The following is an 18,185-nucleotide window of genomic DNA, read 5'->3' as shown; positions in this document are numbered from 1 at the left end:
AAACAGACTCAACTTGGGGAAATTAGTTTATTACCAATCAAATCACCCGCTCCAGGTGGGCTTCCCATGGGGTCACAGCCTCCTCCGGGTGCATCCACCTGCTCTGGTGTGGGGTCCTCCAAGGGCTGCAGGTGGATATCTGCTCCACCCTTGACCTCCATGGGCTGCAGGGGGACAGCCTGCCTCACCACGGCCTTCTCCACAGGCTGCAGGGGAATCTCTGCTCCAACACCCAGAGCACCTCCTCATTCACTGACCTGGGTGTCTGCAGAGTTGTTCCTCACATTCTCACTCCTCTCTTTGGCTGTTTTTTTTCCCCCCCTCTTAAATGTTATCACAGCAGCAATACCACTGTCACTGATCTACTCAGCCTTGGCCAGCAGTGGGTCCACCTTGGAGCCAGCTGGCATTGGCTCTATCAGACATGGGGGAAGCATCTGGCAGCTTCTCACAGAAGCCACCCCTGTAGCCCCACCTCAACGCTACCACAGCCTTGCCCCACAAACCCAATGGGCTACAGTAATTTTATTTTGTTTTCAACTTTATGAATCAATCATTCGTGGTCAGTAGGCAGTAAAAACCTGGAGAGGCAGAACTGGAGAACCAGTAGAGCAACATCTACACAAGTGAGGAGAAGCAGAAAATATGCTCCAGCTGCACAGTTAATCTAGAGAAGTCTTGACACAGCAAAGAGGTCTTTCTGGATGGCAGGAGCACACCCTCTCTTTGGAAGAGTAACCAGAAAATAAGCCAGGATAAACAACGGTTGATTTCACTTTCAACCCCCAAATGAATAACCTCCAACTCTTAGAACAGATCTACCAGTGAAAAGCTGAGCATACAGTCCTTTTCATGGTCTCTATGGGAAGTTAAATATGCAAGAAGTGTTACAGGAACATTAATTTATCTATAGATGTGTGCAGACCACCCACCCTTCCCTTCCCAAGTGCAGGCCCAAAGCATTATGATCCTTTCAGAAACTGTTGCTACAAGGAAGAGAGAAACAGTTTAAGTCACAGAGGTAACATTTACTTGAAAAAAAAAATTAAAATCTGGATCTAAAGTTTACACACCCACTGTATTGTCCTTGGAAGTAAGGCGAGCGATCAGTGATTCTCACTTAATCTGCACAGCTATTACAAATCTTCATTTGCCCTTCAAATGCACACCTCCACCGTACCAAAAAATTAAATGCAGATTCTTAGAGTTGCTTTGTAATTACAGTGGACAAAGACTGAGGCAAAGCTTTCTACAGTGGAAAAGATGAGGCACAGTGTGAGGTATTTTTCACAGATTTAAAGCAGACTACTAACCTCGCCTCCTTGCTTTAGTACTGTCGGCGGTGGGAGAGCTTTGACTCAGTAAAACTGCAAGGTCTTACTTGGGGGCACCCAATGACAGTCTCAACAGCTTTATCGAGTGATAATGAAAGGTGATAATGATAATCACATGCAGCCCAACCTGGAGTGATACTCAGGACATCTTTGCTTTTACCTTAGTACACAGGGACAGAATTGGCCAATTATATTCCAGCCAGCAACTCGCAAGGTGAAAAAACCAAACCAAACCAAACCTGCAACAGCATTAAGTGATCAGTGCTGAAAAATGACAGGAGTGAAATAATCCCAACATGTTAAAATCTACTTTTACACACCAGAACATCAGCTCAGCCAAGAAGTTTCTGCTAGCGACATCCTTCTCCCACATCACTCAAGTTACAAAAATCGTACCCTGTAACAAGGCCACGTAGCTAAGCTCAGCTACCCAAGGTACTCAGCTTCGCTATAAAAAAAGCAGGATGTTTATTGTTTTCACTGTGAATTATGTAATTTCTGTGTAGAAAGGTAAATGAATTACAACTATTTGTATTAATACAGTCCATTTTAAAATGATATGTAACAAGCATTTCAGCAAGTATCGGCACACTTGATCTGTAGTACAATCTGATACAAACACAAGGTGTGAATGGAACTGCTATTCCAAATTTATATAGACAGTACGCTTTAAACACAAAAGCTCATCTCAGCCCCAGTAATAGCAAGGATGTTTTCTCCTTCATGAAACAATATACACAAGCAGCATATACATAATCCATATTTTACAATGCACTGTTGGGTTTAGTGACTGGTCTGGATTTATCCAAGTTATACTTGGTTCAAAACGGAGTGCTCCTTTTCAACACAGAACCTCCCTTGCAAGGAAAGCACAAGTCCATCAAAAGCACCACTGCTCCCCTGCCCCATCTTCTCGACTTTCAGAAAACATACCGCTTGTTATGCTACAAAGCAGTTATTAGTGTCAAACTTGACTTTTAAAATGCATTTTAATACTACAGTTTTCCCATTAAAGCTTATGTTAAATATGTTAAATAATACAACGTTCCAGCAGGTGACTCTTTAAAGCAGTAGCATTTTACATGTTAGACCCTTTCATCTCAAGCATCTGATCGAGCCCATGGCTGAACCTCAACACAGTCAGCAGCTGCAAGGCAATTCTCTCCCTCTCAGGTTTTCCACTGAAACACAACACTGGAAGTAGCACTAAGTGCATTTGCCCTTTCTCAGTTACAAAAGAAAAGACTAGAAGGGCCAGCTAGCTGATCTCAGATTCACTTTGATAAAATTATCTGAGCATCTTTAAATTCAGGTCTACCCTTGAACAAAGAGAAAAAGGATTTAAGACTCTCTTATTACTGCACTTATTTAGAACAGACGCACAAAGGCGACCCAATTCTAGAGAAAAATTGTGCAATTTTGTTCCACAGGTAGAATGACTAGAAACAGCCTTGAGAAATTTAGCTTCGCATCAGATTACTTGGCAATCAGACTACCTCACTGCACAAGCCAAATTGGTCTTACTCCTCTGCCAGCCTTAAAAGTTGACAGAAGTGCTTCACTTCCCCAGGGTTAGAAGGAACTTGAGATGCTTTCCAGCAAACAAAGAAGGATCTACTGAGATAAAACATGCCTTTAAAGAAACTATGATGTTCAGTACACAAAAGTGATACTGCTTTTTCTAACAAGTTGAACCACATACAGAAGTTAACTTCAGTAGCCGATTCAATGTCAATGGTTGTGAATAAAGATCAAGTCATAGTTAACGCTCTTCTCCAAGGAGGCTCTCAGGAGCATTTAATGATTCATTAAATAATTTCAAAGCTTCCCACTCATGATGGGGCAACAAGATGTACATACTTGAATCATGAAATATATTTAATTCAACACCACAGTGCTTCAACAAATGTTTTATTTAGACTTATGGAATATGACTTTGCCCTATAATCCAGTTAGATACCAACCACTCTTAAGAATGTGTTTAGTGTCATGGAGACAGGGAAATGGAGCAGTTTTAGATTTTACTCCACATTTTGAAAGGTAGCAATTCAAAATAAGGCTCATCATCCAAAACCTTGGAAATCAGAGGGTTTTCCCAGGGTGCAAGAAGGTCAAAGCTATGTAAAATGGTAGCAGGAACAGACTCCAGTAAGGTGCAGTGGTCAGTTTATTTATGCTACTCCAATGGCACCTGCTTTAGCTGTCCTTTTGACTCTAAAGGACACAAGTAAAGAGGAAGGAGTTGTACAACACAGGTGAATGCCAAGCCAAGTTCAGTATCATCAGCCCACAAGCTGAAAGGCAGCGTATCCAAACAGCTTTGCACAACAGACACTTATGCTCCAGTTCCTAACAAAGTAGCACTGGGTATGGTGAACCCTTTATATACTGTCAAGCATTTTCTGGATTTTTCTCAATGATTATCAACTGTTGGTTCTTGAACAGGCAAAACCATAGAAGGCAGCATGCTCATATTTCTGTAAAAGACCGGAAAAAAACCCAATTAATTGCCTTAAAACATTGCATGTCTCATCTTGCATGCCCAAGAGACTAATTTTTTTCATTTGCACCAAGTAAGGTCCAAAAAAAACCTAGTATGGCTTCTTGCACTGCAGAAGTGCACGGTTCAACCAAAACTCAGCATTAAACCAATTCAGAAAACAAAAACAAACTAGGAAAAGCTGGCAATTTTGTCAAACCCTACAGTAAGAGGGCAAGCCGTTTCTATTTTACTGTAAAGCTGTAGAAAGCTTTCAGCGGTCAGACATCTTTGACAATCTTTATTAATATCAGCTTTTCTTTTGTTAAAGTAGCAGCTACTGTTTAATTCCACAGTACAACCAAAACGACTGAATTCTTTGGTACAGTTCAAAGCCAACAGAAGCAGAAATCAGCCAAGTAAGCTATGTCAGTAAGCAAGCACAAATTAGTTATGTTGGGATGACCACCCAAAGCAGTAATGGCTCTATTATGTATAAGGTTCCTTTTATCTCTACAGAGAGCACCGATACTATGACCGGGACACCCTCTCAGGCTGCAGTCTCATCTCAGCCATTCAGGAGTTCAGCTATTAAACAGTAACAGATTGTTATAGGTAAATGAAACAGTGGACTCAAAGCACATAGAACCACAGTTAGTTTCTGCAGTTCTGCAAGGATAGGTTCTTGGCACTTCTCTGGAAACAGTGGAACTATTTTATTTTTATTTTTTTTTACAATTGTTTCACGATTTTCTAGTTCCTGAAGTGTAGAATAGGTTGGATATTTTTTTTTATGGGGGGTGGGGAGTATTTGAGGTATTTGCTACTATGAAATGAAGCTTTTATATGCAGTAGTAAACAGACACTAAGCACTCCGTTTCTCATTTATTTCAGGCAATGACAGTGGTAGAATTTAAACCCTCATGTGGGATGAGGGCACAGCCAATAACGACATCATATAGAGTTTGTTTTCTACATAGTCAAATATATAAAAGTTTCATGAGACTCATCACTGGAACAGCCAGCATAGTCAGTCCATGAGTTGTCTATTCAGTTAGACCAAGCTTCTTCTTCAGAGATTCTGGCATTTCAGGTGGAGGTGGACGAGGAAGTCTGAAATAAACCTTCACAGAATCATAGATGAACCACTGTAGTGCAGTCAGGGTACCAATCATGATGATACGGGCAAACAGACCTTTCCATACACCTGTAGAACAAAACATAAAGCATGAGTAGCATAAGAAGTCAGCAAAACCCAGAAATCCTCCCCAAAACACAAATCACCACAAACTCTTGATCCAAAATACATGGAAGTAAGGATGTACCTTTGAATCCAAGCCTCATAAGAACCTGTGAAGCAGAACTGCCCTTTTCTTTGTTCAACACGGACACCACAGAGTCAGCAGGATGGGAAACAATTGCACAGAACACACCAGCTGAAAGAATAATTTGACATTAGTTCTGTGGTGTTTTAGCTGTACCATTACTGTGTACACTAAGTACAACCAACTGAAACCACACCTTCTAATAAATTGCACAGAAATTATATCAAGCCTCCTCGTATCCTGAAAGGACAGCAGGTACATACTTATAATGTGACGTGAATATCAGAAAACACCTCTGTTCTGCTCTTGCAACACCTCTTCTGCTAAAACAAAACTCGTCCTGAATCTCTGGATACTGAAAATCCCCCTTCCATTTAGATTTCTCTCCCCTTTCTTCAACCTTCCCCAGCCTAGCAAAGATGCAAGTTTTTTCACTTAAATCAGCTGCAGTTTCTAAACTTGGACATTAACAACGTTGGTGATACACAGGAACAACTAAGAGTATTGTCCTACTACAGACCTGTTTTCTACTTACACACTGAATGTAGTTTTGCCCCTGCACATTTTAAAGTTACAAGTAAACTGCCGCATTCTAGTTATATCTATTCAATATTCTGAAAAAGCTTCCAGAGTTGCAGTAGTACATTAATGACATGTAGGACTTAGATTCCTTACCAATATAGCCTGCAATAAATGTGACTACCAGCTGTTCTGCTTTTGTACATTCACTCCGTGGCTTGGGAACGACGTACTTGTAGAGAGCTTCAACAGTACGTTCAAAGCAGGCAAATTTCATCATCGTGTATGGAATCTGTCTCATCCATAGTGGAGCAACACCTTTATAGAAACTTCACCAGAGAAGAGACAAACTCAGTTTCATTTTCTCCACTATTTGAGGTACATTTCTAACCTGCAGCCACTTTTCAGATTACAATGCATTGCAGTAACGCAGTACTGATGCTACAAGTGCAGTAAGGTGCATGTCTGCATACCAGCCAAGTCCCGATAGTGATAAATGACGTGTATATCTACAGCCACTTCTATCAGAACAGAAAGCTAACATGCAGTTGTATTACTCTCACATGCCAATGACTCAAGCATCTTTGACTGTACAACCAAAAAGTTGCTGAATATCTCTGACTGGAACTGCTAGAAACAGAAGTTATCCAGCAGAACTCAGCACAGAGATACTCACAAAGATGGATCTAAGGAGCATGTGAAATTAACAGCCAGTTCAGCACAAATTCTCCAAAGCATGTTAAGTTGTTACCTTGAAATGCAAAGACCAAAGTGTATTATAAGCTACAGCCACAATTAGTAACGTCTTTCATTAGGAAAAAATACTCAACATCAAGAACCTGAATAAAAATTAAAATCAAGGGATACTTACGCCCAGATGCCTTCTTCTCCAAACATTTTAGGTACAGCCTGCCGCAGAGTGTTAGCATACCCAGGCTGTGTCTGAATACGAACTTTAGCAGCTTCCATTGGAGCCAGAGCAATGTCAGCAAAAAACTCTGCACTGGCAGATGCAGCTAAATATAGCGACGTACGCCACAAATATGCGTTTTCCTGCAGGGAATTTAAACACATATTTCTATTAATGAATCGTGCTTTTGTGATTACTCTGCATTACTAATACTACTATGTAGCAGATTTAACACCTCATGTGAGCCACTTAAGGCTTACCTCTCCCAGCATGTTGCCATATAGGATTTTGAAAACTTCATAGAAACCAAATTTACAAAGCCCCTGCATGGAATACCCAATGAAGGTTGGAGCCCATCCCTTAGCCAAGCCACGAACGCCATCTTCTTTGACTGTCACTGAAAATCCATTGAAGATGCTCTTGTATTTTTGTGGATCAACCTAAACAGAACAGGCAGTTAATTGCTTGATATAGCTTACTATTTCCCTTTTCACACCCCCAATAATACCTCCAAAATACAAAAACTCTTGAATTCTTCATACAGCTGGCTTCCTAAGGTTCCCTGGACAGACAACGTACTCACCACAAGGTTACACTAACGTAACTGTAACAGTCACTTGTCAGTCTCAAATCCTAGCTTATTTTAACAGCCAGTGCGTTCCTCAACACTCAAGAACCACCAAACTGTCTGAATGTTGCTTTACATTTATTCTCCACATCAACAATATGACTTTCTTTATCAAAAAGATTTACTGAAATCACTATTCTAACACTGTCAGTGACACACTGGTATAATTATGTTTACATCAGATTCTTTAACTATGCGACAGCTTCTGACAGCAATCTTATCCACTCTATGCGTCACACCTATGTGACACACTCAAGTGTCGCCACAAACCAAACCTGACAATTCACTTGATTCTTAATCAGAATAGGTTATTTGTCCACTGTTAGTTTGATCCCTCCACGGTCAGACTAAGACAGATGGAGCAAAGCAGATCAAAGAGTACTCTCTTGTACTTTGACTTCACAGTAAAGGCTACATACAAAATATTTCCTTCACACAAAACTTTCAGTGAGATGTCATTAATAACTTCTCAGAAATTAAAAAAGACCAACCTGAATAATTTTATTTCATGTGAAAGGAAACTATTTAACAAATTCTTAAAATTTGTCAGACTGACCTGTTTAAGTCACATTACACTGTTACTTTTCATATTTGACATCATCCAACGTTTCCTCAGAGGGACAAGAAGGAAGATACCAAACTAAAAGTCAACCAAAGCTTTCAGAAAGAGCTATGGGACATGCATGCCAACCTGCAGTGACTGATATTTTGTCCTGCAGTCTGGCAGCCTTCTTGAGAACTAGTTCACCTAAACATGTTGAATTTCAGAAAACTGGATATTTATTTGGGCAGTGTAAAATGAGACTATGTTCATGTCAGAACCGTGCTTAATCATCATCTACATAAAAGGGGACCTATTCTGAAAGAGGCATGAGAGGGCAGGCAACGGGTTGCTTCCTGGAGAATCTAGGAAGGATTAGTAACATGCTCTGTATTAGATCTGTAAAGAGAAATGCTGACAGGTTTTACAAGGTCACACCTGGAATCTGCATAGAACCCTTCCCACGCACTCTCCTCCAAGTGCTGGAGAGGGAAGGCGAAGTACCACCACCCTTACCATGTAAGAGGCCCAGGACTGGTAGCCTAAGCTGAACATACCTATGAAGTAGTTGAAGCCTGGAAGTATGAGGCCTTGCTCCCAGCTGTATATGCAGCATTGCAAGCTCTCAGGCCTTCTGCCCAGTAACCCAATTTGCAGTCAGATTAAGAACTGTTTGAGACATTACATCCTCTTTATCCATGACCAACCTCCTCCTCCTCAGGAAATTCAGCCTTAGGCCGGGGTAGTCAAGCTACCGATCTTAAAGTCCGTAACGACAGAAGAGTGCACTTAAGCTACTTTTTCAGAAATAGAACACATACTCAGCTAGAGCCATTCCCTACTAGTAGAAATAGGGAATTCCTACAGTTAGTCTGGTCTCAACACAAATTTTGCAGAAAGCAGCATGTTGCCTTCATTTTGATGCACCTGGTGTTTGTTCAATCTGTTACAGAATTACTAGTTTTGAGACCAGAATTTCAGGTGTTCTCAAGTACATGAAAAAGCCTCTCTTGTGAAATATGCTAAATAATTCCAGATGAATGCAATTTTAAAGACTATCACATGCAGTACTCCTAGTGTGACTAGTGGGTCTGACTAACTCATAGTTCACTCTTAATTTCAGGAGTTCTATCAGTATATAACTGCTACTTTTTAATGTGTCAGCCTATGCAACAGGGAAGCCATTAACTACTGTATTTCCAGAAATTTAGAAGTGTGCTTCATTCTTGAGGCACAGATTTGCCTGAATCAATCCATTAGTATATTTTTATCCATGGGTGTTCACGAGGTAATTTTAATTTGGAAGCTGGTATTGCAAATTAAGTGCAATGTGATGACGCTCCTTCCAGTTCAATCAAGAACTGCTTCAAGGAAACTAGCCACAAGGACTGATGGGCCTTACCAGTACCATTTCAAGTTCTACCCATTCTATTTAAGTGGCATCATTAGAAAGCATCCGATCCATAAGCCATGCAGTGATATCCATAATGTTAGTGGATCGAATTATACATGCATATCACTCCAGGCTAAAAACCGCAGATCTTCAAAACACCAAAGATACTATTTCCTTCCTCCAAACACACACGAATAGTGCTAGATAGCCTACCAGGCAGCAAAGAGTAACATCGTAGAGGGTGCCTTTTAGCAAATATAGTCACTTAAATGTGCCTTAAACATAGTCAAAAATAATTAATCCAGATTATCCTAAATGCCTCTGCTTCTCCTGAAAGTGGTATTTTGTTAGTCTCATAGCAGTAGACTTGATAAAGCAGCATTCAAGTTTACTCACTTCCTGTCATTCAGAAAAGTCTGCATTCCTACTGTGAAATCTTAATATGCTGGCTACATAGAGAAAAAATTTAAGAAACATTTAAGTTAATACAAACCTGCATACGACATTTCACTAAGTCCAGAGGCACAACAGCAGTGTGTGTCAGGCCACAACTTAGGACCCCACCAACGCCACAGAGAGCATAAAACTTGAGCGAGCCATATTCACAACTGTATTCTGCAGCAAAAAATAAAGACACACCATGCTTTACATAAACTCCATGCGCTGCTGGACAGCGATGTCCAGGGGATAGTTTATGCCTCCAGTTCATTAGTTGATTAACAATACCACGCTAAACATGCTTTGTCAATATCACCACAGACCAACATGCAGAACAAACCTGTATTCTGCATTTAACCAGGTCTAGAGGAACCAGCGCTGTATGTGTTGTTCCACAGCTAATAATTCCACCAAGGCCACAAAGCATAAAGAATCTGCCCGAGCCATATGCACAGCTGTATTCTAGTCAATTGGAAAAAAATTACATACATATATATATGATCAATCATAAATGGTAAAAGATCAGAAAAGAAACAAAATTGGCTAAATGCTACCTTCTCAAAAGTATTACACTGGAATAATCGCTCATGCTATTTTATTCAGATGTAGTGTTATACTCAAAAATAATTCCCTTGCTTTAAATTAACACTTTCTGGACTGACAAGATCTGATTCTAGGCCTTCCAAATTAAGTTTTTGCTTTAAAAAAAAAGCAATGAAAGAAACAGTAAGTTTTAGCTCACAGCACACTTCAAACACAGAAATTAATCCCAGAAGCTGCTAGTAGAAATTATGACTCAAAGTTGCAACATCCAACATTTTCTTCTATCAAGGAACTAATGATGCAAGAAAAGTGTTTCCCTAGTATTCTGGAGACGGAAGCTTCTGTGGTTAAGTATTCTGTGACAGTGCAACTCCTATGTATAAGTAGAGACCATACAGACCTACAAGATCAGCACTGGATTTTTCTTTTTACAGATATATTTTCGAGTTTTTTCAGATTCTTCATACAGATTTTTAAAATTTTCTTTCAACTACAGAACCTCAGATTTGTACAGCTTAATGTAATTGCAGAATTTTATTAAATTAATCATCACATTCAGTGCTCATAAACAAGCTCTGTTAAGGAATCTTTCATATCACATTTAATCAAGGGATATTCCATTTGCACTGTTCCATACAGTATGCTGTATAACACTATCCAGTCTTAGAAGAGCAAGTTATTAGTTTTCACGAATTCCAACACAGCAAAGTTACTGGAGCTGAAAAACAAGAATCTGCTTCCCTCTTCCATTTTTGCTGAAGCTACAGAGGGTATGATTATGTGCAACCAGAAAAATGTTTTGGTTTACAATTAACAGTATGAAGTAAGCATAAGGTAGCAGCAGTTTCGCTACTATGCTTACCATTTTTAACATAGAAGCAAAAAGTAAAACTAATATACTGAATAAGCATATAGAAGACAATACTCTATGCACTCCGGGGATTATCTTCTACAAAGGAATAACCTAGGTTCTTCTGCTATTAGATCTAGTGGTGTTACTCCAATATAACGGAACAGACACTGAAGTGTTACACCAACTTAATAAGAACTAACACCAGAGAAACGCTAATGAAAAAATCAAAAGATGATAAAACCGGATCTTATTCAGAGCTTCTTTGTCCTGTCTTTTTGCTTCTGAAATAAACTCCTTTACAAACACCAACAAAAATTTGCAATTATATTCAACAGCACCTGCAGAGCAACAGTTAACACTAGCAGGCGTATCCAGCTCGTAACTTTTCTATTATAAGAGAACTTCTTCCCCAAAATGTTCCAGATTTTACACTGCAGTTTCAAATTTCTCACCGTACTCTTTGAAATTAATCACCATGACAACAAAAATGCCATTTTTTCTTTATTCTAAAATAACAAATACAAAATCACAGACACCATCTTAAGCCTAAACTTAAGCAAGGAATCTTAAGTCAGAACAACACATAACCTATGAGAATTTTTTTAATTGAGATACTGCTCAAGACCGCAAATATGCTGGTCCAGGACTTACCCGCATCTCTACGATAGCTTGGTTTTGCTAGCGGATTTGCAGACAGCAATAATATTCTGTTTACACCTTGCCAGAATGACTGGTTAAACAAATACAAACAAGGTTTTCCATGCAGGTGTAATCAGAGAACAGACCCTGGGTCTGTATTACTGGGCAGATCGGTCTAGCTGCATCTTTGGCCTGCAGCACAGCAGTACTGCAGTAGTTACCATGCTGCCCAAGTATCTACTAGAAGTGGTTGTTCACATTCCCTTTTTCACAATTTAGAGGTCACACTCCTCAACTGACTGAGACAAGACATTTGTAGAAGCCACAGAAAAGCAGAGCTTTACATAGCCATTTTATTACAACGGTATTCAGACTGACCTGTCAGCTAGGCATTCAAAAACAGTAATTAAGAAAAGCAAGCCAGCACCAGTTCAGCTTGAGCTCTTCACGTGTACCTAAGTTCGTAGTCATATAGCAGTATTAGGAAAAAAAGCCATAGTAGATCCCAGACTTTCTTTTTCAGAAGTAGAGTAAAATTTCCTAAAAACTGTTACCTGAAAAAAGACCTGGCTAAACATGTAGTACAGACAGCAGGAAAGTTATTCTAATATACCTAGACACTGACTTAGAACACCCTGAAGCTACTCAAATATAAATATATAGCAAAAAAAAAAATGGCTGCTCTGTTAAGACAGCTACATCATAACTATTTCATTCCTTTGCTTCCAATTTGACACGTTAACAAGGACAAATTCCAAGAGCTAATCATAAAACACTTTGTCTGAGCTGTGTTATGGTTGATGCCCTGACCTGAACTCAAAATGCCTTGTGGTTTGTACTGACTTTGTGTGACCTTGTGTAAGCAGATATCTTCTGCAACATGTTACTCTCCCAACACAAAGGCCAGAGAACCAACTGGTATGTGAAATAATGAACAGAGCAGAAAAGACCCTGATCAGCTTTGACTGCATCTGCCTATGAACAGGATGATGATTAAACACAATGCTTTCAATAAATAAGTGCACCTACTAAATATAAGTATACCGAAGAGCGATGGAGGGCTTTAGTTAGCTATCAAGAAGATTACTACACTGAAAGCCAGAAATGCGTTCTTGAAAACTTAGTAAAATCCAACACCCAGTTCTGTTTCTTTCACATATTACATAAGTGTTCATGCAAGAGCACTAACATACTTCAATAATCATGGTACTCCAGAAGACGCTATCTTGATGAAAGCACTTCTTCCTTTTTTTTTTTAAATAACGGCAGAGAGATGGTTTTAAGTTATTGACAGCTTAAATGAATTAAAATTTTACCATCTACCTCCACTATTAGGGGTACCATCAAGGTCTGACCTTTGGAAATCATGACAGTTAACAGGAAACAAAGTTAACATTTGCACTTAAATCTAAAATGCATCCCTACATCTTAGACAGCAGAGCTACCTCCTCTATGCCCCACAACTACCAAAAAAAACCCAAAAACAAAAAACACCAAAGAGCAGCTGCAGGCACCTCTAATGTGTCTGGATGTTCAGATGTGAATGAACAGGAAAAAGGGGAAGGGGGGGGGGGGGGGGGGGGAAACCCACACAAAAGGATGAGAGAGATGGTCTTTTAAACCCATCCAGATTCCCACGCTGCTCTTCACCACAGAAGAAAAAAGTACGGGCCTACAGCCTCATCGCCGAGACTGCCGGCCAAGCAGAGCCAAAAAAAGCACACTCTCATCCCCAAAACGGGCTCCATCGGGGGTCTCTAGTTACCCCAAACTAGAACCTTCGGGTGTCCTTTCCCGGTACGCCGGATCCTCGCTGCCGCTCAGCACCCACCGCACGGGTAGCGGAAGAGGCCGCCAGCGCCTCCCCCACCCGTGCCCTTCCTCGTCCTCCAAGCGGGCGCGTAGGCCCAGCACCGGCCCCTCCCCGGCCGAGCCCCGCCGGGCGCCAGCCCTTCCAGCGCAGGCCGGTGCCAAGGGCGGCAGCGGGGACACCGCCGCCTCCGCCGCCCCGGGGCCTGGCCCCCGTCCCCCCGCTCTCACCTTCAGCAGCGGACGCGGCCGCCAAGCTCCGCCGCGTGGCGGGCGGCCCTGCCGGCTCCGCGCGCTTCCTCACCCCGTCCTGGGCCGGCTGGAAGTGCGGCGCGTAGAAGGGGTTGAGCCGGGCGAGCGGCGCGATGGAGGAGAACATGGCGACCTGAGAGAGGGGGCGAGAAGAGCGGAGTAGCGTGGGACAGGGAAGCCCGCCGCGGGCCCGGCGGGGTGCCCCCGTTCCCGCGAGGCAGCCCGTTGCCCCGGGGCGAGCAGCGCGCCCCGCCGGGCAGGCCCTCCCGCGCCGCCCCGACTCACCTCCTAAGATGGCGGCAGCGTGCGGACCCGCTGCGGCGGCTCGACGCAGAGGCTGACGGCGGGCCCGCCTCAGCCACTTTGTCCTTCGCCGGCGCAAGGGGCGGAGCCACAGCCCAAGAAGCTGCAGGACGATTGGAGGAGGCGCTCCATGAGCCGGCACTGGCGGGCGCGCGCAGCCGAGGCCAACGCCCTTCCCCCCCCACGCCTGCGCACCCCACCCCTCCCCCTCACGCTGGGGGAGGGGGCGCTTAGCCCTGGTCTCCGCGGCCGCCCCGGGCGAGGGCTCGGCCGGTGGAGGGGGGCGGCCGGTGAGCGGGGAGCCGCTGCGGGAGCGCTGCCCACCCCCCGCGGCTGCCCCGGGCCCCCCGTCTGGCCGCGGGCTGCCCTTGGCCCGGCAGAGGTCAGGCCGGCGCCGAGCCGCGCCAGGCCCGGGAAGGACGGTGAGCGCTGGCCGCAGTCCCGCCGGCTGGGGGGCGGTTCTGCTGGGGCGCTCACGAGTGTATCGCTGCGCCCTCCCTATCCTAAGCCCTGCGCCCCCACTACCTCAACGCCCCGGGCAATGTCAAACCAGAGACACTCCCGAACTCCTGCCCCAAAAGCACCACGTGCACCTTGGCCGTGCAGCACCATCAGGCCAGCCCTGATTGCTGCTCTGCAGCAGCTGTACTCTGAATCACACCCAATCTTTAAGATGAGTTTAAAGTCCTCAGTATCACCCCAGATTCCAGTTCTACTAGCATCTAGCAATATGTTCTATTCAGAGTCTGGTAAATGCAAGCCTCTGCTCTCCTAACAAAAGGTTCACCCCTCTCACCAGGGTCACACCACAGCATGGTTTAAGACCAAGCGTGGTCAGGAGGTAGGTCAGTCACCAAATGCACTGGCTGCAGCCTCTACCATAGCATTTCACCTTTGGAGGACAAGCTTATACAGCCTCTTGACACAGCCTATGCTACAACAGCTGCATCCGCTTACAGAGGAATTGCTAGTTACTGGTCTGTTAAGATGTTACTTAACACAACAGCCATACTTGCACTTAACCACATTAAACTACGCCTTTTCTAATAGTGTGATTTCACTCATTTTGATGGATTTAAGAGAATTGGCACAGCACTGTTCATCTCTCCAGTTCCTGAAGACCTAAGAACTTGTTTTCACTGTCTTGATCATACCTGTTCCATTACAGTGCTCCATAACCACATAAGCAGAGGACAGCAAAGCAGGAGGCACATACCAAACACCCCAGCTATTACTTCTGGGCACAGAGCCATAATGCAACTGACAGCACACCTGCACCACGTCACCAAAGAAACACTGTCAGCCAGCCCAGCGGCTCCTATCCAACATCCCTGGAGCACGGCCTGCTATGCCAGCCTTCGGACTTGGCTCTACTTGCTGTATTTCACAACAAAGTTGATCCAGGCAGGCTGTCATACACAGGCAAAAGCGACACATGCCTTGTAGCGCTGTCACGGAAGTCTAGGTTGGCTAAGTCCCTCTTGAGTAAACTAGGCTCCAGCTTCCAAGTAGGAAAATGTCAGCTGAAACTTTCATTCTTTAAATTCTACCATTTAGCAACCAGCTGAGAGCCTGAAGTGATGTTCACTTCACTGCCACTGGCAGCAATTAAGACAGGCCAGAATTATTCATTTTGCCATTACTTGTTCTGCTCTACAAACCCGCATCTAAACAATTCTTGGTAGCAATGTTTCATCTAAAAGCCAAACACTGATATTTGTTTTTAATTAGCTGATAGCCTCTAAACATGACTGAGACTTGGGCTCTTACCTTGAAATTACATATAAATGACTGCAATTCTTGCAGACTTTTCTGGTTTTTAATGTATAGAAAACCTCTGCTCCTTCCAGTTACAAAGGATGAACATGTACATAAGTAGTCACATGTAATGGCAAGTTGCGTGCACAGCTAGTCCTGACACAGTTACAGTCTGCAGAACAACCACTTTCTTTGGTTTTAGACAACAATTAACTTTTAATGGCTGTACTATTAATATGTGCTGTTAAACAGCTGAATCTAACATATCGCTGTCAAAATACAAGGATAGTACATGTTCCTGCTGAGTGCGTATCATCTTACACAATCTCTTCAGCTTTTGCCAGATGTGAAAGAACAAAATAGCAATAGCCCGTAATTCAAGCTATCTAGAATAATCTGATCTCTGACATGCACTGAAGGTAATAATAGATGAAGACTTGAAAAATGTTTTCTTTTGGTGTCCACCTCTGTCAGATTCACAGTAAAGAGAGCCATTTTAAATTAAATCCATCTTTTTAACCAGCAGCTTTTCAAATTTTGGGGGTTCAGGAGAATGTCCGTTTGGCAACTCCTAATTACATCTCTCCTGCTATTAACATCCACCATACACCCCCTCCATCCCTCCCCACCCCCACGCAGAATACAATCAAGAAACTGTAGACCAATTCCTGTCTTACAATCACTTTCACAGTCCTAACATTTTGGTGATGCCTGTAAGAAAAAAATCAAAAGCTCTTACAAGCTTGTTCTTCAGGTCACTTACACCGCACCCTTGTTAAGGAGGTCAGCGCAAGCAGCACCTGTTCCTCTTGTAAGTATATATTTTACATATTCATTGTATCAACGCCAGTACTACTAGACAGTGATTCTAGAGAATCATTAACAGATCAAGCTGTAAGTAGGTTTCACAGCCCAAGGGAAGCCCCAACACTGCAGCATCTCCTTCAACAGGATCCAGACTAGCAAGGTTGAACTACAGCAGTCACATCCTCTGGATGCAGGAAGTACTGAAGCCTCTTCTATTCTTATTAATCACTGCCATAATTGTCCTCGCCTGATAATCTTTTCTAATTTAAGTTCTCCCCAGACATTACATGTTTTTCCTCCATAAAACATCACTTTTTTTCTTCCTAAGTAACAAATAAAGGCAATGCAGATACACTTTTTAACCACAAACTACCAATGCTGACAAAGAATTTCAAAGGGAGGTAGGACAGAAAATCTGAGGAATTCTTCTTTTAGATATTAATATATACATACTACTTATAAGCATATATGCCACCTTAGGACGATTGTACAAGTTGAATTAGCTTGCAGACCCTGTGCTGTATGAACACACGCATGTATGCATACATCTGTCATTAGTTGCTGTTGCACTGGTGCAAAGCAGCCTGGTATACTCCCTACAGAAAAAGAAAAGCAAAAGTCATAGGAAAGTCTTAGACATAAGTAGATTTACCAGACATACAGTAAAAGCTGTATTAGACAATGAAGGCTATGTTGAAACACCTAAGTTTGTAAACACACGATTAAAAATTATATTTTATAACCCACCCCGTATCTATTCTGATCAGATAGTTTTCAGATTTTTTTAATAAGTTTTTCAGTCCAAAACACAACTTCAGCCATATCAAAACAAGCCAAAAATGCTTCTAAAAATGCACAAGACATGCCACACAATTTTACAAGCTTCATTTCCAACTATGCATTTTTTTCTGCTGAAGAGCCTCCTTTTGGACCTCTAGTATTTAAAGGCATTTTCTTTACTCAGCTTTTCTGATTTAACTCTGCACAAGCTAGTTAAAATTTTTAAAAAGATATTTTGTTCACAGAACCATCTGAGAAGGTAATTAGCAGGAAATGAGGATTTTAATACCATGAAGATTTTCATGAGTTGTGCCCCAGGAAACAAAGAAAGCACACATGGATCAAGCCTAGGAGAGACCTGAAAACGTTCTGTAGGGCAGTACTGAGCATGCTGCTGGTAAGCAAACTTGAAGGAAAAGTCCCTTTCACACTGTTCCCTACTTAAATACAAATCAAGGTTTCAAAACACACATAAGTTGAATTTAAGATTCTCCTTAAGAATTTCCAGCCTCAGACACTAGGTAAGGTCTCACAGCCTTACTATGGATCAGGTGCCATAAAATTAAGTCTCAACACTGCAAGTGATACCCTCTAGCAATTCACAGCGTGATACCAGACTCCTGAGACTAGGTTCACGTTAGAAGATTAGCACACAACTGAAAGGGAAAAAGCACAAGCTCTGCATTAGCGTTAATTCAGACAGGCAAATCAAGATATCCATGTTTTCAGCACAGCACTCTAAGCAGTATGACCGACCATGGGAACAAAACTCAAAGCCAAAGAAAACGTTGTCATGCCTAATAACTTACACAGGCCTTTCTCCAGACTTTTTTTGCCCTAAAAGGGACCTAAGCAATATTTACTACGTCAGAAC

The 18,185-nt window shown here is 42.4% G+C and overlaps 1 protein-coding gene and 1 non-coding gene across 3 annotated transcripts; both read right to left on the bottom strand.

The window, feature by feature from the left end:
* Positions 1–4,685: 4,685 nt before the first annotated feature.
* On the bottom strand, positions 4,686–14,065 carry SLC25A3 (solute carrier family 25 member 3). 2 transcript variants are annotated; one of them, XM_064451552.1, is made up of 8 exons: positions 13,949–14,065; positions 13,643–13,796; positions 9,908–10,029; positions 6,828–7,007; positions 6,529–6,710; positions 5,814–5,986; positions 5,139–5,249; positions 4,686–5,020 (listed from the first exon to the last, which is right to left on the bottom strand). In XM_064451552.1, exons 2-8 carry the CDS (start codon positions 13,788–13,790, stop codon positions 4,860–4,862), a joined length of 1,077 nt encoding a protein of 358 aa, XP_064307622.1. In that variant the 5' UTR covers positions 13,791–13,796; positions 13,949–14,065; the 3' UTR covers positions 4,686–4,859. The 2 variants fall into 2 exon arrangements, with proteins under 2 accessions (XP_064307622.1, XP_064307613.1); XM_064451543.1 differs by lacking the exon at positions 9,908–10,029 and adding an exon at positions 9,623–9,744.
* Positions 6,118–6,357, bottom strand: LOC135311677 (small nucleolar RNA SNORA53). Its single transcript, XR_010371290.1, has one exon. It is a non-coding gene; the product is annotated as a small nucleolar RNA SNORA53 (small nucleolar RNA).
* Positions 14,066–18,185: the final 4,120 nt, after the last annotated feature.

This window comes from Phalacrocorax carbo, chromosome 1 (genome assembly GCF_963921805.1).
Source record: "Phalacrocorax carbo chromosome 1, bPhaCar2.1, whole genome shotgun sequence".
NCBI lineage: Eukaryota > Metazoa > Chordata > Aves > Suliformes > Phalacrocoracidae > Phalacrocorax > Phalacrocorax carbo.
Note: the sequence above shows the minus strand (reverse complement) of the source record. Positions and strands in the feature narration are given on the sequence as shown.